The following is a 23,947-nucleotide window of genomic DNA, read 5'->3' as shown; positions in this document are numbered from 1 at the left end:
TATATATATATATATATATATATATATTAAAAATAGTTTAATTTATTATTCTCTTTTTTACGAAAATGTCAGCTATTGACTAAAATTCGTTGCGCGTAGAGAACAATTTGATATTTTGACTATCATTTTTAAATATATTATATAATTATATATTATCTGATTCTGATGCCGTGCAGTTTGAAGAGAGATTTTGAGAGATGATGGAATAAGTATGTGACATAAATTTTGTAACAATTTATTTTTTATTATTGAATTAAGTAAAGTTTCTTTCTTTTATATATATATATATATATATATATATATATATATATATATATATATATATATATATATATATAATTTATTATTCTCTTTTTTACAAAAATGTCAGCTATTGACTAAAATTCGTTGCGCGTTGAAAAACTTGAATGATGGAGAACAATTTGACATTTTGACTATCATTTTGAAATATATTATATAATTGTATATTATCAGATTCTGATATACGTAGTTTGAAGAAGAATTTTGGGAGACGATGGGACAAATATGTGATATAAGTTTGGGTAACATTTTGACTATCATTTTTAAATATATTATATAATTATATATTATCTGATTCTGATGCCGTGCAGTTTGAAGAGGGATTTTAGGAGATGATGGGGCAAATATGTGACATAAGCTTTATAACAATTTATTTTTCACTATTGAATTAAGAAAAATTTCTTTCTTTTATATATATATATATATATATATATATATATATATATTAAAAATAGTCTAATTTATTATTCTCTTTTTTTGCAAAAATATCAGCTATTGACTAAAATTTGTTGCGCGTGTGACTATCATTTTAAAATATATTATATAATTATATATTATTAGATTTTGATACGTGTAGTTTGAAGAGGGATTTTGAGAGATAATGAGACAAATATGTGACATAAATTTCATAATGTTTTGACTATTATTTTTAAATATATTATATAATTATATATCATCTGATTTTGATGCCGTACAGTTTGAAGAGGAATTTTGAGAGATGATAAGATAAATATGTGACATAAACTTTGTCAATAACCCTTATTTTTATTGATAAATTTTTGGGTAGGTTTCTTCTAAATCACTTGTAGTACAAAAGTGAACCATGCTTCTGAAAAAAAATATGGACACCAGTAAAATAGAGAACGATGAGGACTAAGGCAAACACCTTGACATTTTCTCTTAGAAGTTATTTATATTCTTTCCTCAAATTTATGTAGTTTTTCCTTTATAAATTAGGGCTTAGAATTTTGATTTAATTGGTGAATAAGATGAGAAGAAGAATAAGAGTATTTTAAGAGAAAAAAAAATTTAAATGGCATTATTATTACTATTTGATATTTATAAAAGTTTACTATCATATAGGATCAGAACTAATAGGATCTTTCACTAAATTAACTAATGGTTAATTAAAAATATTAAACAAAGATAAACATTGAAGGTTATAATTTTGTTTAAATTATTGATAGTCATCAGTTTTGTGTTTTAATTTTTTATGATAAAAAATAATTATTTATTATTTACAAAAATAACTGATTATGTATTACCACATTAATAGAAGTAATTAATTTTTTAATTTATTACTTAAAAAGCCGGTCATTTAAAATGTATAAATTTAATTAGATTTTTATGTAAAAGTATGTACATTAAAGTATATAAAAATTAAACTAATGTTCTTTATATTAAAATTTGAAATCAAAAAAATAATTTTGAATACATAAATATTAAAAAAATAATAAAATCTGTCTAAATTAATTTAAATTTATTTTATTTTATTTTATATTTATTAATTATGTCTAAAATAAACACATAATATTAAATATAATAAATATATAATTTTAAATTATATATATAATTATAAATATTAAATTAAATATAATAACTTTCAATTATTTACTGATTTGAATAATGATAAATTTATAACAAACCCGGCAAGTCTCTTAAACATTCCTTATAACGAGATAAATTTATGTCTCCATTTTATTATCTTCTTTTTCCTGAATGGGTGTGATTTCAAATAATAGTATACTAATCTGACTAACCATCTTTCTATGTTTTGAAATGGGTTACATATAAGTTTTTACAAAAAAATAAATGTCCATAGCCTATTATTTTATTTAGGGTAATATTCCAAATTAATTTTCAAAAAAATTTTAGTCGGATAATTTATTTTCAATAATAAATTTTAGTCACTAAATCAGTTTCTAAATTTTTATTTTATTAGATAAATTTTGATTAAAAATTAGATAAATTAATCTCTATATCATAGTTTAATAAAAGATATAACCGTCTCTAAAAATTTATAAACTTCTCAAATAAAATCTTTTATATAAAAAACGATGGAGTTGAATTTGTTTAACAAAATAAAAATTTAAAAACTAATTTAATGATTAAAATTTGTTAAAAACTAAAATATTCGACTAAAAATTTTTTAAGAATTAATTTAAAGTATTACTCTTTTATTTGCTCGTTTACTTTTTTGGAAGCACATTAACCGTAATCTCATGACACCGAAATCAATTTTATCATAATTTTTGAAGGTTTCTTTATTTTACTAAAAAAAATTAATTCTTTAGTTTATTATTTGCTAACCACAAAATCTTTAGAAAGTTTTATTTTAGTTTAAAACACGCGGCTAATAATATATTTTCATATAACCACTAATTTAGCCTTTAAATGTTACTAATTAATCTTGGATAATAATATAAACAGGTGATTATAAATTAAATATTTAAAGTAGTACCTGAGTTATGCATCTTCCAAGTCCGATACCTTCAAAGAACTGATGGAATGTCAACGCAGCAACGAGGGGTCTTATTGTTTCTGAACTCATTGATGCTCCCAAGGTGATTCCTATTACGATAGAATGGACAACGATCCCCAATTCCAACACCTATAGTCAAATTCTTTCAAAATAATTATTATTATAAATCAAAATTTCAAAATCAATTAGAGTAGTTTGGCAATTCTATTGCTAGTCAAAAAAATCAAAGAATATAAAACTGCACATATATAGTTACCTGAGTTGTTCTTAAAAAAACTGCACATATATAGTTACCTGTGATATGACGCGATGACGAAGGAGCTCTGAAGACTTACTGGGAACAAAGCCATGTGCATGACCATGTGTTTCGTGGAGGTGAAGATCTTTTTCTGTATCTGTGGAAGTCTCTACTTGTGCCTCTTGGAAATGTGATTTTTGAAAATAAGCAGTGGCATAAGCATCAATCATAAGGGTTCCCATACTAGTGCACATAGCCACAAATCCAGTGAAAGGAAAATCTTCCCAAGGATGATTGTGCAAACAAGGCGAAGTTAGATTCCCGAACGCATCCGGCAACACATGAATAAATCCGGTTGCCAGTATGACACCTGCCGCAAAGGCCTTAATTAAGAGGAAGATGTCTTTTTCTGGACTTATAGCAGGTATGAGTTTGCCGAGAAATGGAATACAAACACCAATTATACTGGCAATTAGAATGGATATAATAGCTGCTATCTTTAACTTCAGCGACTTGCCTTTGTCTTGGACTTCTTTTGATTCATCACAGGTGCACTCAGAAACAACTACACTTGGGACAACAAGCAAAATAAGAATGCCATAGATCAAGAGTACTTGGGTATTTTGATTCATCTCATTCATAGTGAAAGTATATTGAAATCAGTGTGTAGGTAAGAAATTGAACAGAAATAAAGTTATATTTATAAGAGACTAATATCGTCATTCCAAAATAATTTTATAATTGAAAAATATTTGCGGACATAATAACCTATAGATTTTAAATAATCTAACTAGTATAATATTATTTTAGTGTATTCACCTAATTAAAGATCAACTTTTTTAACATATCAATTTTTATTTACGAGGTAAGTAGTACATTGAAGTGCATCTACATTTTATTAATAATATTTTTAATGTTAAAATACTTGATTTTTTTAACTCAAATATACTTGTGAATTAATTATAAACATTTATGAACTATGTTACACTTTTTTAGTCTTCAGTTAGACTTTTATAAACATCAAAAGTGTGACATTATGTCGACATCATATGCTACAATCAATTAAAATAATAATTTTTTAAAATACTTAAATACAGAAAGTCTACCTATGAAAGAGAAAATTATGTCACTATGTTAAAACATGAAATAGAAGTATATGTTAAAGTATGATTCATGATAAAAAAATTTTAACATGATATTGATATCAGTAAAAAAAAATATTATATTATTTTTAAAAAATATCAGTGTCAGCATGTATACTTCGCACATGGTGTATGGCTAACCGCATGGCTATATGAAAGGCGTATACCTCGCACATGGTGTACGACTGACCGTATGACTATATGAAAGGTTGTGCAAATTTCTTTGCATGATGTGGGTATGATTGTGAATTTAATGGGTGTGGATAATGTGGGTATGATTCTGAATATGGTGGCTACATAAAAGGTTGTGTGGAAGGCTGTGCATATTTTTGTGAATATAGTAAATTTGGATAGTGTGATTGTTTACATATGATTGTTGATATGGTAGATATGGATGGATACAGTTGGTATGCATATGGCTACTACTGCTAATAAAATAAATTAATTCTCAGTTTAGTAATATGGGTATTTTGATTCATCTCATTCATGGTGAAAATGTATTAAAACCAGTGTGTATATAAGAAACTGAACAAAAATAGAGTAATATTTATAGGAGACCAACATTCTCATCCCGAAATAGTTTTATAATTGAGAAATATTTGCCAACATAGTAAGCTACAGATCTAACGATTACTATAATCTAATCAGTATAATATTTTTTATTTCTTAAAGTATATTCATCTAACTAAAGATCAACTCTTTTAACAGATCAACTTTTATTTACGAGATAAGTAGGAGCATTGAAGTACATCCACATTTTATTAATAGTATTCTTATTATTGTTGAAATATTTGATTTCTTTAACTCAAAAATACTTACGAATTAATTATAAATATTTATGAACTATATTAGAACTTTTCAGTCTTCAGTTAGACTTTGACAAACATTAGAAGTGTGGCAATATATTCACACCATATGCTAATAACAATCAATTAAAGTAATAGTTTTTTTAAAATGTTTAAATATGGAAGGAAAAATTTCGTCACTATGTCGAAACATGAAATAGAAACGTGTTAAAGTATGATTCATGATAAAAATTATTTAAAATGATATTGATATCAGTAAAAAAGATATTATATTATTTTTTAAAAATATTAGTGTTAGCATGTATACCTCGCACATAGTATATGGCTAATTGCATGGCTATATAAAAGGCTGTGCATATTCTTGTGCATAATGTGGGTATGATTGTAAATTTGATGGGTGTGGATAATGTAAGTATGGTTCTGAATATGGTAGCTACATAAACTAAACTTTTTTTAACAAATACTTAAGGTAAAAATAAACTAAACTTAATTAGTTAATAATATATATTGATAATTACTGATACTGATGCTGATACTGTTATTTTTTTAATTAATTAAGCATTTAAACTAAAAAGATAATTTACTAAATAATGCAAATAAACCTAAAATTAGTAAATATATGCTAAAAATTAATAATATTAATTTTGCCATTTCAATAAATAATTAAAATATAAAAATCCTAACAATACATATTAACCATAGTGTTAAATAATAATCAAGGCTAATAATTTTAAGTAAAATAAAATTAAAATTTAAATTATTTAGAATAAAACTAAAATTACTACATAATATTGTTTTCGAAAAAAATTAAAAATAAAACTAAAATAACTGAAAACTATTATTTAAAACAAAAATAAAATTATAAATAATTGTTTTTTTTAAAAATTGTTTAAAATAAGCCTAAAATTATCAAATAATACTGTTTTAAAAAGTTATTTAAAATAAAACTAAAATTACTAAATAGTTGTGTCTTTTGAAAAAAATTATTTGAAATAAGCTTAAAAATACTAAATAATTTTGTTTTTTTTTAATTATTAGCCATTTATTTTAGTTCTACTTTTAGCTTAAAACACTAACTAATTACTTATGGTTCTACTTTCAGCTTAAACACTAACAAACTAGGCTAAATAATTACCTAATAACAATATAAAATACTCAAAAATAAATTACCTATGTATGTGCTGCCGTTTTCTTTAATAACTTGGGGGTGTGGAGGAAACTTGCTTTTCAAAGTGATAGAGAGTGTGATCCAAGAGAAAGTTTTGAACGAATGAAAAAAGAGTGTAGTTGCCTTATTAGCATAGTTGTTAAAACCAAATCGATGATCAAACCGATTAAGCTACTGAGTTACTGGGTCATTGGTTCAACCGGTGGATCACTGGTTAAATCGATTGATCCGATCCTATGTAAATAAGAATATAAAATAGTCAAAATTTTAAAATTAAAATTTAAAATATATATTCACTAACATTTTAAAAATAATCAAGCTATTCTAAAACAATATGGAACAAGAACAATAAATATTTTATTATTTTTACTTTATCATAAGTATTTTTATTTTATTTTTATATTAAAATAACTATTATTTTCAAATTTTAATAATTTATTAATTAATTTATACCTATTATACTATTATATACTATAAGTATTTATTGAAAAATAATATTAATAGATATTATAAAATTATGAAAAGAAAAAATAAGCGAATTTATAATTATTGTTAAATAAAAATATAATTAATTGAAGAAGGAGTGAGTTTATAGCTAAAATAATAATAAAATATAAACTTAAGATATCCTGTGTATTAATTAGGATATCATGTGAAAATTAAATATATACTTTAAAAAATATTAAAAATAACGAAAATAAAATTAGTCTAGTAGTTGTTAGGTTAGTTCGTTCTTGTACTAGAAGACTATTCATCTCATTTATGATGACAGTGTATAAAACCAATGTGTGTATGTAAGAAACTGAACAAAAATAAAATTATATTTATAGGAGACCGACATCCTCATCCCAAATAATTTTATAATTGAGAAATATTTGCCAACATAGTAACCTACAAATCTTAACGATTACTATAATCTAACTAATATAATATTTTAGTTTTTTAAGTATATTCACCTAACTAAAGATCAACTCTTTTAACATATTAACTTTTATTTATGAGGTAAGTAGGTGTATTGTAGTGCATCCACATTTTATTAATAGTATTCTTATTGTTGAAATATTTGATTTCTTTAACTCAAAGATACTTGCGAATTAATTATAAATATTTATAAACTATATTGTAATTCTTCGGTCTTCAGTTAGACTTTGACAAACATTAGAAGTGAGGCAATATATTCACACCATATGCTAACAATCAATTACAGTAAGTTTTTTAAAATGTTTAAATACAGAAGGTCTACTTATGGAAGGAAAAATTTCATTACTATGTCGAAACATGAAATAGAAACGTGTTAAAGTATAATTCATGATCAAAATTATTTAAAATGATATTGATATCAGTAAAAAAGGTATTATATTATTTTTAAAAAATATCAGTATCAGTATGCCTCGCACATAGTGTACGGCTGATCGCATGACTGTATAGAAGATTGTGCATGTTCCTATGCATAATGTGGATATAATTGTGAATTTAATGGGTGTGGATAATATCGATATGGTTCTAAGTATGGTGGCTACATGAACTAAACTTTTTTATAACAAATACTTAAGATAAAAATAAATAAAACTTAGTTAACAATATATATTGATAATTACTGATACTGATGCTGATACTTGATACTGTTCTTTTTTTAATTAATTAAGCATTTAAACTAAAAGATAATTTACTAAATATTGTAAATAAACCTAAAATCAGTAAACATATGCTAAAAATTAATAATATTAATTTTGCCATTTCAATAAATAATTAAAATATAAAAATCCTAACAATTCATATTAATTATAGTCGTTAAATAACAATCAAGGTTAATAATTTTAAGTAAAATAAAATTAAAATTACTACATAATATTGTTTCTGAAAAAAATTAAAAATAAAACTAAAATAACTAAATAATTGTTTTTTGAAAAAAATTGTTTGAAATAAGCTTAAAATTACTAAATAATATTGTTTTAAAAATTATTTAAAATAAATCTAAAATTTCAATTATTTAAAATAAAACTAAAATTACTAAATAATTCGGTTTTTAAAAAAATATTTAAGTTTTTTTAGAATTAAAATTACTAAATATTTGTGTCTTTTAAAAAAATTTGTTTGAAATAAGTCTAAAAATACTAAATAATTCTATTTTTTAATTATTTGTCATTTATTTTGGTTCTACTTTTAACTTAAAATACTAACTAACTACTTATGGTTCTACTTTTAGTTTAAATACTAACAAATTAGGCTAAATAACTACCTAATAACAATATAAAACATTCAAAAATAAATTACCTGTGTATGTGCTGCCGTTTTCTTTAACAACTTGGGGGTGATGAGAAAACTTGCTCTTCAAAGTGATGGAGAGTGAGACCTAAGAAGAAATTTTGAACGAATAAAGGAAGAGTGTTGTTGTCTTGTTAACATAGTTGTTAGAACTGAACCGATAATCAAACTGGTCAAGCTACTGAGTTACTGGGTTATTAGTTCAACTGGTGGATTACTGGTTGAACTGATTGATCCGGTCTTACGTAAATAAGAATATAAAATAGTCAAAAATTTAAAGTTAAAATTAAAATTTAAAATATATATTCACTAACATTTTAAAAATAATCAAGCTATTCTAAAACAATATGGAACAAGAACAATAAATATTTTATTATTTTTACTCTATCATAAATATTTTTATTTTGTTTTTATATTAAAATAACTATTATTTTTAAATTTTAATAATTTATTAATTATTTCTACCTATTATACTATTATATACTATAAATATTTTTTGAAAAAATAATATTAATAGATACTATAAAATTATGAAAAGAAAAATAAGTAAATTTATAATTATTATTAAATAAAAATATAATTAATTTAAGAAGGAGTAAATTTATAGCTAAAATAATAATAAAATATAAACTTAGGATATCATGTGTATTAATTAAGGTATCATGTGAAAATTAAATATATAATTTAAAAAGCATTAAAAATAACTAAAATGAGATTAGTCTAGTGGTTGTTAGGTTGGTTCTTATACTAGAAGACCATTCATCTCATTTATGATGACGGTGTACAAAACCAATGTGTATGTAAAAAACTGAACAAAAATAAAGTTATATTTATAGGAGACCAACATCCTCATCCCAAAATAGTTTTATAATTGAGAAATATTTGCCGACATAGTAACCTACAGATCTTAACGATTACTATAATCTAACCAGTATAGTATTTTTTAGTTCTTTAAGTATATATGTATACCTAACTAAAGATCAACTCTTTTAACATATTAACTTTTATTTACGAGGTAAGTAGAGTGTACTGTAGTGCATCCACATTTTATTAATAGTATTCTTATTATTGAAATATTTGATTTCTTTAACTCAAAGATACTTACAAATTAATTATAAATATTTATGAACTATATTGCAACTTTTCATCTTCAGTTAGACTTTGACAAATATTAGAAGTGTGGCAATATGCCTACACCATATGCTAACAATCAATTAAAGTAATAAGTTTTTGAAATGTTTAAATACAGAAGGTCTATTTATGGAAGAAAAAATTTTGTCACTATGTCAAAATATGAAATAGAAACATGTTAAAGTATGATTCATGATCAAAATTATTTAAAATGATATTGATATCAGTAAATAAGGTATTATATTATTTTTAAAAAATATCAGTATCAGCATGTATGTTTCGCACATAGTGTATGACTGATCGATCGCATAGTTATATAGAAGGCTGTGCATATTCCTATGCATAATGTGGGTATGATTGTGAATTTAATGGGTGTGGATAATGTGGGTATGGTTCTGAGCATGGTGGCTACATGAACTAAACTTTTTTTTTAACAAATACTTAAAGTAAAAATAAATAAAACATAGTTAATAATATAAATTGATAATTACTGATACTGATGTTGATACTGTTCTCTTTTTAATTAATTAAGCATTTAAACTAAAAGATAATTTACTAAATATGGTAAATAAACCTAAAATAAGTCAATATATGCTAAAAATTAATAATATTAATTTTACCATTTCAATAAATAATTAAAATATAAAAATCTTAATAATACATATTAACCATAATCGTTAAATAATAATCAAGGCTAATAATTTTAAGTAAAATAAAACTAAAATTTGAATTATTTAGAATTAAACTAAAATTACTACGTTTCTGAAAAAAATTAAAAATAAAACTAAAATAATTAAATAATTTTTTAGAAAAAAATTACTTAAAATAACACTAAAATTATAAATAATTATTTTTTGAAAAAAATTGTTTGAAATAAGCCTAAAATTACTAAGTTATTTGGTAGAAAAATAAATCCAAATCAATTTATCGTAAGTTATTTTTTCAATTATTTATAAAATTCTAATATTTCTCCCAATCCTATACACAAAATTCTCAATTTTCACATCTACAAAATTATTAATTTTGTAATTTTATATTTTTATTTTAGTTAAAATTTCACAATTTAATTAAAATTATTTGAAATAAATAAAAATAATTTAAGCATAAATTAAAATGAGGCTAAGCATTGGAGTGATAAATTTTACATTGAGTTTCAAATTAAATTTTATGATATATGATTCCATAAATACTTATGTGGCATTTTGTAGGATCCAAACTAAAATGAAATTAAAATCATGCATTAGAGATACTTTAATTATCAGTATATTATTACGAACAATGCTACGGAGACACAAAACATCAACTACCAAATTAGTTATTGATATAAAATACATATTAAAATGTAAAATATTTAAAAATAAATAAACAATACAATATACATAAATATATGGTGACTGATTTTTTGTATGCATATAAGAATTTTGTATTATTATAAAACACAAAAAATTCTAATTTCAAATGGTCTTAGCATCACTACTACATACTTGATTTTTACTAACATTTAAAAAATGTTATTAAATCATATTAAAATATTACTTATGTATATTAGTAACATTTTAACAAATGTTAAATACACCCTGTGTTACTAAAGAGTTTTACTAACATTCTTCTAAAAATTTAATAACATTTAGTGAAAATATTACAAAAGATATTCTGTAGTAATATTATGAGAATTGTTACAATAGACCATTCATAGTAACACTTAAAAAAATATTACACTAGATATTTTTATAATACTTAAAAAAATATTATCATAGATAATTTTTGTAACACTTAGAAAATGTTACCATAGATTTTTTTTTGTAACATTTAAAAAAATATTACCATAGATATTTTTTGTAATACTTAAAAAAATGTTACTATAAATATTTTTTGTAACACCTATAAAAAAATGTTACTATAAATATTTTTTGTAACACTTAAAAAATGTTACCATAGATATTCTATAGCAATACTCTAATAAATGTTACAAAAGATTTTTTTGCTAACAATAAAAAAATATTACAATAGATGTTTAGTAATATTTAAATGTACAAAATATTGAATTAAAATCTTTTTCTTCAATTACATATTCTACACCCATTTTACAAATTAAAATCAAGATATTTAGATATTAAAATTGGTCCAATAAGTCAATTTTTCTATTTCTTTAATATACTTGCATGATTAAATACAAATATTTGAGACCATGAATACATGTTTAAATTAAAAAAGAAGTAATAGTGTTTATCTTTCAACTATACAAGCAAGAGACACCAGCAATTATAAACAAAATAATATCTCTATAACAAATAAACTTGATTAAAATGTTGCAATTGTAAACAAAATAATATCTCTATAACAAACAAACAAAATAATATTGCATCATGAAGAATGACAGAAAAATGGAAAGGCAGAGCATTGAAGCACATGTTAAAATTTAAGAATCTAATCATGAACTTAAAGAAACTTCCTATAAAATACCTGCTCCTCAGAACTCATTCCAACAACATCCATTGCTCTCCTTGTAGCTATATATTCTTTATGTTCGTCAATTCCTTCTAGCTCATAGCAATTTGATTGATTCATATAATGAAATATTTTTGGATGTCCTAATTTGTATTTTATAATCTCCTGTCAAAACAAAGTTCTATCATGCTAAATTTCTGTTACCCCATTCAAATTATCAGCTAGAGCTAATAGCAAGACCAATAATGAATAATGATGTGCTCTAAGCTTCTAAGCACGGAAAAAATGATTACAATGAATAACAACCGTATGCATTACCATAATTAAGCAAAAGGGCATAATGTACAAAGAACACTGTATACTTAACATGAAGACAATGATAGAAAAAGGAAATGATCTTTTATTCTCTATCGAACACTCTAGAGGTCCTATGTCGAGGATTTTTGTGTAATTATCGGTCACTCAAATGTGTGATTTCATCCAGAAACAAATTAGTACAAGAAAAAGAATCTCACTACCTCATATGATGTAGCGCAGAGCATGTAGAAACAGTGATAATTTTCTCTCTGGGTTTGACAGTTGGCAAACACGTGGTCTTTTCAGTAAATATGTTCTGATAGCAGCTCTTGAAATTCTTCCCTTCTGATCAAATTGAATCTCCACAAACTTACCAAAACGACTGCAGAAGTCACAAATTATAGTAAGACAGTATGGCATAAAAATAATGCTATATAAATAAATAAGAAGAAAACTTACTATTATTTCTCACCTTGAATTATTGTTCCTAACCGTCTTTGCATTCCCAAAGGCTTCAAGAACAGGATTGGACTATAAATCACAGAAGAGCAAAAATGTTAATGTTTATATAATTTTTATGAAAACTAGGTACCAGAAATGATTAACAAAGAAATAAATTTACGGTATTCAAATGAGCTTGCGAAACTAAACTCATGAAGTTTGATTCTCTTACCTCCAAGACTTTTTGCTCAACAGTTCTACCTTCAGCAGCAGCAGTTCTAAACTCAACTGCATAATAAAAATCTTGCGATGAGGATAAGGAAAGGATTATTATATTTACCGACAAACAATGTAGAGATTATTGTTCGATAGCTCACTAACTAGTGTAGATTTTCCTTGACAAGTATGTAATAAAGGCATTTAGTGATGGTTCTAACTTCTAAATGCAACAAATAGCAAAAACAAATAAATTTATACCACTTATTCACAAAATCTATAGCATCAAAACTGTTACAGGATTCTCACAATTCAACAAAATAATTATTAATAAAGGGGATTGAGAATATAAAATTACCTAGAAAGAAGAAAATCATAGGGTTGACATATCTCTATGACTAAAATCAAGATTATCTAAGATGCATGTATCAATTGTTGTCACAGGTATATCATCCCTAGTGGATTAACATCATCTTCAACACTTGTAGATTGATAAAGCATAGAACTTGTTATTTGAGGACCATCCTTGAACTTTTTCATGTCATCATTATCTAAGTCACCGTATATATCAAACAAACCCCTTAGAATGGTGTTGGTAATAACATGCCAAGTATCACTTGGATCTTCTGTGTAATAATCTTGTCTCACTTGGGTTGCAAACATGAATGGATCATTTTCATAAATTGGCTTTCTAAAATTTACAAATGTTAATCCAAAGTTATCTTTTTTACTTTGAAACCAATCGTACTTAAATAGCACATATTTAGAATGCTCATGATAATCTAGCTTAAGTATATCTTTTAGAACTCTATAATTAACAAAATATTTTTAAATATTGCTATAAAAAATCTTTTCTCTCACAATTTCAGCAACAAAAAATCTTTTTAGGTGCTCATTGACAATGTCTTGCAAATTCAAGAACAATAATTAGACCAAAGAAGGTATAACGAACAAGTAAGCTGTCATTAACAGCATACTAACATGGTCTAGTGATGACAAGGTAGGAGATGTGCTATATTTTGTAGCTAAAAGATACTATTTTATCTATTTGAGCCAGAGGATTGCAATTATGGAATATTTTCATAATAATAATTTGGATATAAAACTCTTCAGAAAACTTGAATGAGAATCATGTGTCAAGTTTTTCGACACATCCCCATGTTGATGAAAATTAAGCTCACATCCCCATTTCCATTACATAGTATTTCCACACAAAATCAAATATAGTAATGTATTATTATCATGAAAACTAAGTAGACATGATATTAATTTTCACTAGGATTTGAATAAGTTCGATAACCATAAGAAAAGAAAAATAATTTTGATGCATACACACTACTAGAATTTACATTTTTAGTAGTGACTTTTTTCTAACAAATTTTTTGTTGAATAAAATATCTATATAGATACGACTTTTTAGAATTGTCACCATTTTAAATTGACCTTATATTTATGGTTGCGACAACAAGAAAGAACCATATACATGTCAAAAAAAGAAAAAAAAAAAAGAAAAAATCCTGCCAATTTATCTCAGAGATTAAATATGTACATCAACTAGTTTCAGTAAACACATTTTAACTACAAATATTCGTTCTATCAAATCCAAATGCTTCTGGAGGAAGGCATGATACTAGTAATTAAAATAACTGCCAAGTACCTTTATAGATCAAGAAAGCAAACATAAATCACCATAAATATTGTGTTCATGCATTGGAAGTAGGATTCAGTCCACCAAATCTCATCTATTTCTTGACTTTTAAAATCTTTATTATTTTCTAAGATATCGTTAGCCACGATGTAACAACATATAATTGTGTACAGATCACAGAAGATAATAATACTAATATTGTGTATATTAACAACTATATAATATCATATATAGCTAGAAAATAATAACAAATGTTGAGATGCCATGATTATTCCCTCAGAATTATTGAAATAATCTGAATGCATAAGTACAGGAGCAACAAGACTAAAAATCTCTTTAAGGATATTTGCATTAAGGTATTAAAAATAATGAATAATTGATGAATCAAATAATTTTATTGATACCGTAATAATATTTTTACCAAAATTTTCTAATCAACCTTCTATAAATTTGCAGAACAAGACGAATCTATTGTTATAACTGAACCGAATCCAACTATACACAAAATACAGCAAGATGAAATCCATGTCAAGAATCCAAAATACTCAACCACCAATACAAGGTCAAAATCAGTTTTATGAAATAAGTTAATTAGCACTTTGAGGAACTGTCATGAATTCATAACCTAAATTATCATATTGAGTATCAACGGATGGCCTACCTGAACAATGATGGTGATGATGATGATAGCAGGCGTGGCAAGCAGAGGCAGCAACAATGAGCAACGATAATTTAGATCTGGATTGAAATCAGCAACAGTTGAGAAATTGAAGAACAGAGTGAATAAAAAAATTAAATAAGAGACAAAATGCTTACCGATGAGCTTGCTCTTAAATTTGAGATGAGAAATTGAAGAACAAAGTGAATTGAAGGTAGACTATGTTTGAAGTACAAAGCATTGCAGTAATCATGATGAAACTAAGGAGGAAGACTGTGAGATCGAAGAGGCAGAGTGAGAGATTAAGGAGGCGAAGTGCGAGCAAGAGTGATATCGAGCGAGAGTGAGATCAAGAATTGAGCGAGATTGAGATCGAGATCAAGCAAGAGTGAGATCGAGATCAAAGCAAACGCGTAAAACATGAGTGAGATTTGGATGTGAGGAGTGATAGATTTTGATTTTGCGAGTGGGGAGTTTTGCTTGTTTCCAGTGAATGTGAATAAGTGAATTAGGAATAGGTAACATTTTAAAAAAAAAAAAGTAAATGTATTTGGTAATATTTTAGCATAAATGTTATTTAATATGTAATTTTGTCGTAACTACTAACATTTTAATAAATGTTAAGAGATAAATGTTACTAAATGTCTAAAATGTAGTAGTGCATCAATTTTCATCTTTTTTTTCAATGTTATTTATCACTACTAGAAAATTAGTTATTACAGACTGATATTTCCGACGAATTTTATCCCACGAAAATACAGACGGAATTTCAGAGGGATTTTTTGTCAGAAAATAAAAAAAATGAATTAGCATAAATTACAGACGGAAAAGAGAATCCGTCGATAATTTTATTGGAAAATTTAATTTTTTTTTGAGAAATGGTTACAGACGGAAAATCTGTCTGTAATTAAATGAACAAAATGTTGCATTTTATTAAATTATTACAGACGGATTTTCCATCTGTAATTTAAAACTTTCCGTCGAAAATTTTGATTTAAACCTATTTTAACTCGAGTGTCTCCACCTTCATTCACACTCCACACAAGCTTCTTCCTCTCTCTGTTGCACTAATAGCTTCTTCTCTCCGTCGCATGAGCTTTTTCTGCCGTTCGCGTCGCACGAGCTTCTCCGCCGCTGCTATCGTCGCATCTGCTCCATTCATTGCCGTCGTCACAGAACTCTCTACGCCTTCGCTCTTGTCGCATTTACTCCCTTAATGAATTCCAGGTATACTCTGATTTTGTGATTCTGGTGCTTGGGTTCAATTTTTCTGTGCCAATTTTAGGTTTATCAATTTTTCTTAGCAGTTTCTATCTTCTTGTCGCTGTTGATGCTGATTGAGCTTGTTGTAGGTTTATCAATTATTTTATTATCAGCGAAGAAAGAGATTTTTGGTCGGTCATTTCTGCAGCGATTCGTGAAACTCGGTGGAAACTCGGTGGTTGTTGTTGAATGGCGAAGCTTGGAATGATAGTTGACTCCGTTGGTAACTTCTTCTCCGGCAAAGACCGGCTTCCCTAGTGTGACCCTGACATCGTCACTGTAAGCCTTTTCTTTTTCTCGATTCTATTTTTTTCATTCAGAATTGATATCAACTTGTAATTTCTTGTTATCTATTGGTCGTGATTTCAGTCTTGATGTTTAGGTCAAAATCAAGTTAGCGCTTGCAATAGGTTTAGGGTTTAGATACAAATAAATCACATATCTTTTGTTACTTTAATTAAAGAGGAAGAATTGCAGCTTCTATGAAACAATTCCCTGTTATGATGGATCATTGTGTAACAGTTAAAGCTATAGCTTGGAGCATGATATGTTTCATTCACAAAAGAAATTGTTGATAACAATTGAAACCTCCTTGTCTTTTTATTGCTCCTTTGCTGCTTTATTCTCTAAAATCATGGTTTCTTCTTCTGCACCTGCAACAGCAGCAGCGGCCATCACCTTTGGCTTCAAGAATTTGATAGAAACTTTCACTGTTGATGTGCACAGAGCAGAGAACAGGCCACTGAACGTGCCCTTGATTGCACCTTTTACCATTGCATCATCAAGGTTGGAGATGGTAGAGAACGTGGCCGTTAGAATTGAGCTCAGCAATGGCTCTGTGGGTTGGGGTGAGGCACCAATTCTGCCTTTTGTTACTGTTGAGGACCAGAAAACTGCCATGGCCAAGGCTTCTGAGGCATGTGCCTTTCTCAGGAGATGTCCTTCACTGACACTGGGTTCCATGTTGGAGGACATTGTTGCTATTCTTCCTGGCCATGAATTTGCTTCTGTGAGTGACATTCAGTTAAACTCTTCATCTTCATCATCATATTAATTTTTTCTACTCATTCTAATGTTTTCCTTTTTTACTTTTGAAAGGGAGGTTTTGCATGCACCTTTGCTACATGAATTCATATGGCTTTGAATTAACTATGATCCTTCTTATTATTGGTAATTAAGGAAATGAAACGAGACTTGTAAAATTTATTCTATGACTTTCTTAGAATAAACTATTATCTTTCATATGCCCCTTTCCATTTTATTATTATTTTATTCTATGACTTTCTTAGAATGCCTTGCCATTTGAGTTTCACATTCATTTAAAGATTCATTCTTTATTTTTTAAATCCCTTCTTGGAAATACTTGTTGAAGGAGGGGAATTTTTGTTTTGTTTCACTGGGATTTGGAAAATGAAAGAGAATGTGGAATTGGTATTTGAGATTTGTGTGGTGATTCCCAAGAGAGAGGCGGTTCTTAAAGGAGATGAAGACTTTGATTGCAGCAATGTCTTTGCCAGGGAGCTTAAGAATGCAAGCTTGGTTGTTGACAGAGTTATTGGCAATTCTGATGAGTTCTTCAAGGTTACAACAATTTTTTCTCAAATTTCTTAATTCTTCATATATATACTGTGGCAGAATATCATTATTTTATTTTCTTTTCTTGTCCTCTGTTATGGTAATATGATTGATTGATTGATTTCTCTTGAAATATTTCTATAATTATAATGTGAGATAGAGACAAGGTAGAAAAGAATTATGTCTTTTAGCATTGTATTTGCATTTACCAAACAAGCAATTTTGTGATTCTTATTTTTTTTTTCAGTTGTGTCTAAGTTAAGCTTCTTGTTGAGTATTTGAAACTTAGTTGTTGTTTGTTAAGGTGGCTGCACCTCTGGAGACATTGGGGAGGGCTGTAGCTGAACTAAGAATCATGAAAAGAACTCGCATTGGTAAAATAAATTTGCAACCTAGCATGATGAAATGATGCGGTGCTTCATTGTTTATGTTAATGCATCTCATGTTCAATTGCAGGTATGGATTTGCAATTTGATATGGTGGAGGTTGATGCTTTTATCAAACAGCCAGATGGTTCACTCTTTAGTTGGTATGAATGTTTTCAATGCTACTGCCGCTTAATGCACGGTATTGTGAGTTCTTGTCATAGCCGTTTATCAAGTTTTCGATTATGGTCCTAATCAGGAATGTGCTTCAGCATTAGCTATAAACTAATACCAAATTTTTGTTTGTTTATTTAGTTGTACTTATTAGCAAATGCGCTCTTGTGATGAATAATGAACAATGTTTACATCCTTGTTGTAACTTGAATATGCAGGTAAACAATAGCAAATCAAGTAGAATCCTTAAATTCAATAGAAGAGAAATCCATTGGGAAGTCGGAGAGCATCTCCTTCCAAAATTGGAATCAGAGATCATTATTAAGCAAATCTTTCCTTTGCATGGTGTTTTTTCACTTACATATCCATTAATTTTTACTTTAGATTCTGCATTACTTGAACATGACATAAAGTTGGAGCATCACTTTCTTAATTCATTTTCAGGATTCAGTTTGGCTGGACTTGAACATGACACAAAACACATACTTGAATGATTAATGACTTCAGACTTCCTTATTACATTTAGGTCAGCAAATTTAGTAGTGCTCCCTGCTTTCTTCATTGCGGTCATACTACGGGCTATTACGTTTTCTCAGTTCTGGAAATGGAAAAATGCTGCACTTTTAGCCAGGTAATATCTTTTACATAGTATGTCTTGCTTCTCTCGGGATCAGCACATTCAATTTGATATGAACGCCTTCGCTTTCTGCGATTCTTCACACATTTCTCTGTGGTCTGGTGTTGCAGGTGGCTTATTACCTATGGAAATGCAGTTGATGAAGAATACAAGGTTGTTGGCATGAAGGGTAATGCTTAACCCGGATAGAACCCCTTGGACCTCGTAAAATTACTCGAGGCTCATAGAGTGAAGCGAAAGAAAGTGTTCACGAAATATGAGTGGTTTAATCGTCTCTTGTGAATCAGGAACGATGCACTCATTATCATCAGCATAATATGCCTCCAGTTACCATTTGAGTTGGCATATGCTCATCTTTATAAAGTTCTTAATAAAGATATAATTAAGTAGGAATCCAGGTCGTTCTTTTCATGCTTCTACTTTTTAGTGTTAATCTATTGTTCTCTTATTCAACTTCTTAATTCTTTCTTTGAGTTGTTCTATATTACTTCAATAATTCTTGGTTGTTCCCTTATAACTACTAAGATGACTCTCTTGTCAAATATAAGACAAGAAAAAAAAATATTAATAACTTAATATTTTTTATATTGACATTTATTTGATCACTTTTAAATTTTTATATATGATGTATTTTTACACTTTAATTTTTACTATTAAATATTGCTAAATATTTTACAAATATTTATTTTTAAATGTTTAAATAACACGATTGTAATTTCATGCTTCCTATGTTGCCTTCAAATACAAATAAAATGAAACGAAATGAAACAAAAAGCAATCAAACTACTTGACTAAAAACTTAATCCACAAATAACAATATTTCAGGTGGGGATTTAAATTCCACTTGTGATGCAGAGAAGCCCCAACCATTCCAAAATATATGTTATATGTGCCCCCTTGAGGTACACATGCATACTTGCCATATTGTCTATGTATATATAATAATGTTACTCCTATTTTTGATTAATAAACGAAAAGTTGTTATATATATATATAATAATGTGAGTATAATTTATTTTTTAATTTTGACAAGGACATGGAGATTTACTATATGTTTCATTTGCTATACTTTCATCTATTTTGATTAGATGTGGCCAAACATTTTCAAGAAAGCCAAAGAATGAGGACTAAATGTGATTCAGACTTATGTCTTTTGGAATATTCATGAACCAGTACAAGGCCAAGTAATCATGTCTAAAGTGTTTTAGTACCAAGTTTGTGTAAGATTATTTATTCTTTTAAGTAGGATAATTAATGATAATAGATTAGTGTTTCTTATCCTATTGCAGTTCAATTTTGAAGGAGACTATGATTAGTTTAAGGAGCTTGCGCATTCCCACCTGCATTCGCTATGTCTGCTCTGGTATAAATGCTTTTGTCTGCCTTCCTTTTGTATTCTCTTTTCGTTTAAATGGCCCTTAGTTTAACTATCTTTTATTAAACATTGTTATTGACAACTTAATTCCTACATATTCAGAACAACATTATGGAAATCAGGACAGATGCTTTGAAGCTACTAGCAATGATGAAGCGGCCTGTCCCGGTAACCTCTATTTCTCTTTCTATTTTCTATATTCTCTCTTTGAGCTCTTCATTAACTTGCCCTCACTGCACATTCTTCTCGTCTCATGATCTGATCTCATGGCTCCTAATACTGTTACGGACTTTGTTTTCTTGTCAGATTCAATTTGAGACAATAATCACTTCCGTCATTTCAAAGATCGAACGTAGACATGGTAATCCTTTTGTTTCCTCACAATCCCGCACTTCGATATTTATTTTAGGCTTCTCTATCAGCTACAATTTTGATATGTGCATGTAATTTGAATCTGTGATCTGGCTTTACATTTACATGGGCTTCGTGTTGTGTAATTGTACACACTTGCCTTATAATTGAGATCTATTCATGGTGAGGTTTGTATTTGAATGTTCTTCAAGATTACTGTTGGATCTTCTATTAATTATTTAGTAGTTCTGTGAAGACAGCATACATCTCCAAATTTATGTGAAGATAGAAAGTTATGAGAAGACAGCTTACCTCTCCAAATTTTCTGGATATAAATTGTAGCATTTCTCAAGGTGATAAACTCTTTTCTATTTAAATGTGTATGGATTTGTCTCTGTATGAGTCTTGCTACTTTGGCTAAGACTTCAGCTCTTCGTGCATCTAATTCGGCTTTTGTTATCCTCTTTCACTTTTTCTTAATCCTATAAAACATTGCTAGCCTTCTGAAATCTGTCCATGTCATGTTTTTTGATACCAGGGAACTGCATATGCTCAGTCCAATGCAAACAAATCAAAGAAGAACAAGTAGATGAACAAATACTTTCAAGTTTCAGCCACACAAGAGTCTACCATGGAGTGAAGAATCATGTAACTCAGATTAGATTGGACAGTTTAAACTTTAAAGAGAGCATGATGAGGAAATAGTTTTAAAATTTAGGCTGAAAGTCCTGTCCTTCTCTTTTGTAGTTTAAAAGAAATTTTGGGGTATCTTTTTATTGAGACAGTGAGATATTGGATAATGGTGTTAAAAAATAACACCCAATTTTATAGGTATCATGTAATGAATATTATGTTTATTTATGTGATTTTTGGCTTTCTTTTTTTTCAATTTACAGTGTGTTTGATAGAGTAAATTTAGAAAACAAATATAAAGTATTTATTTTGCAATAGAAAAATTAAAAAAAATTATTTTACCTTACTGACGGATTTACAGACAGATTTTCTGTCTGTATTCAGAGTGTGAGATGATTTTTTAAGGTTTAAATTACAGACGGAAAATTTGTCGGAAAATCCGTCTGTAATTACCAACGAAAAATTCGTCAGAAAGTTTGACGGCTCATGGAAATGGATGGAGAATTTACAGAGAAAAAATCCGTCGGTAACTGGTAAAAATCCGTCGGTAATTTTCCGACGGAAAAAATTCCGTCGGTAAATAATTTCCGACGAGGCTTTTACAGAGGGACAAAATCCGTCAGTAATTTTATCGTTAACTAAAAATCCGTCTGTAATAAAGATTAAATCTGTCTGTAAATCTGTCTGTATTAATCCATTTTCTAGTTGTGTATGATATGAATTAATGATTAGCTATACTAAATTTTTTCAATAATTTTAAATTATTTTGTCATATATTTTCAATAATTATAATGATATGTTCTATTTTCTTATATTATTATAATTACAATTAGAAGTTAATTTTAATGTATTAATAGTGTAAAATATTATATACAATTATTCAATCACATTTATTCTTTTAAATGATTATTCAAGCAGTCAATATAATGTAAAATTACCTTACAGTGACAATATATCAAAATTAAATTCTTATAATTATATCTTAAATATAACAACAATGTAACTATTACATACAAGACCCTAATATCCGAAAAACCGAGTAAGGCCCAATGATTTGGCAAGATCCCAAAGAATAAATTAAGGAAACAAAAGGAATAGTTGCCTTAGAATCTGATGAGATAGGGATTAAATATAAAGATATCATAACGTCAAGATATAAAGAGCAAAGTAAGTCGAATCAAAGGTTATTCTACCATTAACGTATTAATTAAGACAAATATAAAGACAATGTATAACATAGAAATGGTAGGTATACAAAAAATACTTTGCAACTAAAACACTTACTAACATAAGTATCGGAGTGTCTTTATAGCTTTTCTTTCTGGCCTAACTATAAGCATTGGTAGAAAGGAGGCTCTCCGTCATCTCCTCGGCTCGGACCATCTGTCTCACTATTTGGTTCATCTGTTCGCTGAAAACTATGGTTGACTAGATGTTAACACAAATTTGAATGTTTCACACCCATAACTTCCAATCATGAAAGAAGGGAAGAGTCCGATAGGCATGAGACTGATATAACTCCTGACCAAGATAACAATGTTTAACATCAAAATCGTAAAATCTACCTAGATGGGGGTGTCGTCAAGGACGTAATGCAAAAGGGCACCATTTTGCCAGTCTCAGGAATAATTATGAGCACGCTATGAAGGAAATGAGGCATCACGTTCAACGATTACAACATCAGTTACTGGAAAGGTTTCATCTATCTAAGTCTAGAAGTTGTGATGACATGTCACGACATCGAAGTCGAGACCAACAGTTGCCTAGTAGGAACGATGATCGATGATGCTCACCCTCACCATGTAATAGAAGGTATGATTTTCCTTGAAGGACAAAAAGGGACACAACTCAGGAGATCAGTAGACAGTCCTAAACTGCATCTCGCTCACTACAGTCCAAGAGAAGAAGAACGACATCAAGAAGTAAGAGCTTGAGAAGGTAGATGTAGAGTCGAGAGCACCTGATAATCGGCCAAAACCTATTGTCCTCTCATGTTTTACAAGTTTGGCTTCCTAAAAATATTGACAAGTCGACAGATATGAAGTATAAAAAAGTCACGATATGGACCAACATGGTGAATTTGGAGGGGGTAGAGGATGCTTACTTGTAAGGCATTCCCATCGACACTATATGGACCAACATGGTGTGGTTTGACTTAGTTCCTTCGAATTCTATCTCTTATTTTTTTTTATATCAAGTATAAGTTCTTTTCTCACTTTACCACTAGAAGGGCACAAGAAAAACATTCAATCTCATTGCTTGGAATGGAGCAATGTGTTGAGAGTATTAGGGCTTACCTCAATCTGTTTAATAAAGTGCTTGTAAAGGTTAATA

The 23,947-nt window shown here is 27.8% G+C and overlaps 1 protein-coding gene and 1 pseudogene across 1 annotated transcript; one reads left to right on the top strand and one right to left on the bottom strand.

The window, feature by feature from the left end:
• Positions 1-3,717, bottom strand: part of LOC112757405 (zinc transporter 5-like) — a 38,817-nt pseudogene extending 35,100 nt beyond the window's left edge.
• A 13,750-nt stretch (positions 3,718-17,467) lies between these two features.
• Positions 17,468-21,869, top strand: LOC112757404 (anoctamin-like protein At1g73020). The gene is made up of 16 exons (XM_072220621.1): positions 17,468-17,673; positions 17,876-18,084; positions 18,383-18,452; positions 18,535-18,650; positions 18,836-18,962; positions 19,062-19,087; positions 19,118-19,248; positions 19,365-19,423; positions 19,484-19,499; positions 19,542-19,640; positions 20,428-20,438; positions 20,577-20,617; positions 20,732-20,797; positions 20,936-20,990; positions 21,237-21,333; positions 21,519-21,869. Exons 1-15 carry the CDS (start codon positions 17,613-17,615, stop codon positions 21,320-21,322), a joined length of 1,173 nt encoding a protein of 390 aa, XP_072076722.1. The 5' UTR covers positions 17,468-17,612; the 3' UTR covers positions 21,323-21,333; positions 21,519-21,869.
• The last annotated feature ends 2,078 nt before the right edge of the window (positions 21,870-23,947 follow it).

Source organism: Arachis hypogaea, chromosome 16 (genome assembly GCF_003086295.3).
Source record: "Arachis hypogaea cultivar Tifrunner chromosome 16, arahy.Tifrunner.gnm2.J5K5, whole genome shotgun sequence".
NCBI lineage: Eukaryota > Viridiplantae > Streptophyta > Magnoliopsida > Fabales > Fabaceae > Arachis > Arachis hypogaea.
The sequence above is the reverse complement of the archived record's forward strand: the minus strand, read 5'-3'. Positions and strand labels throughout refer to the sequence as shown.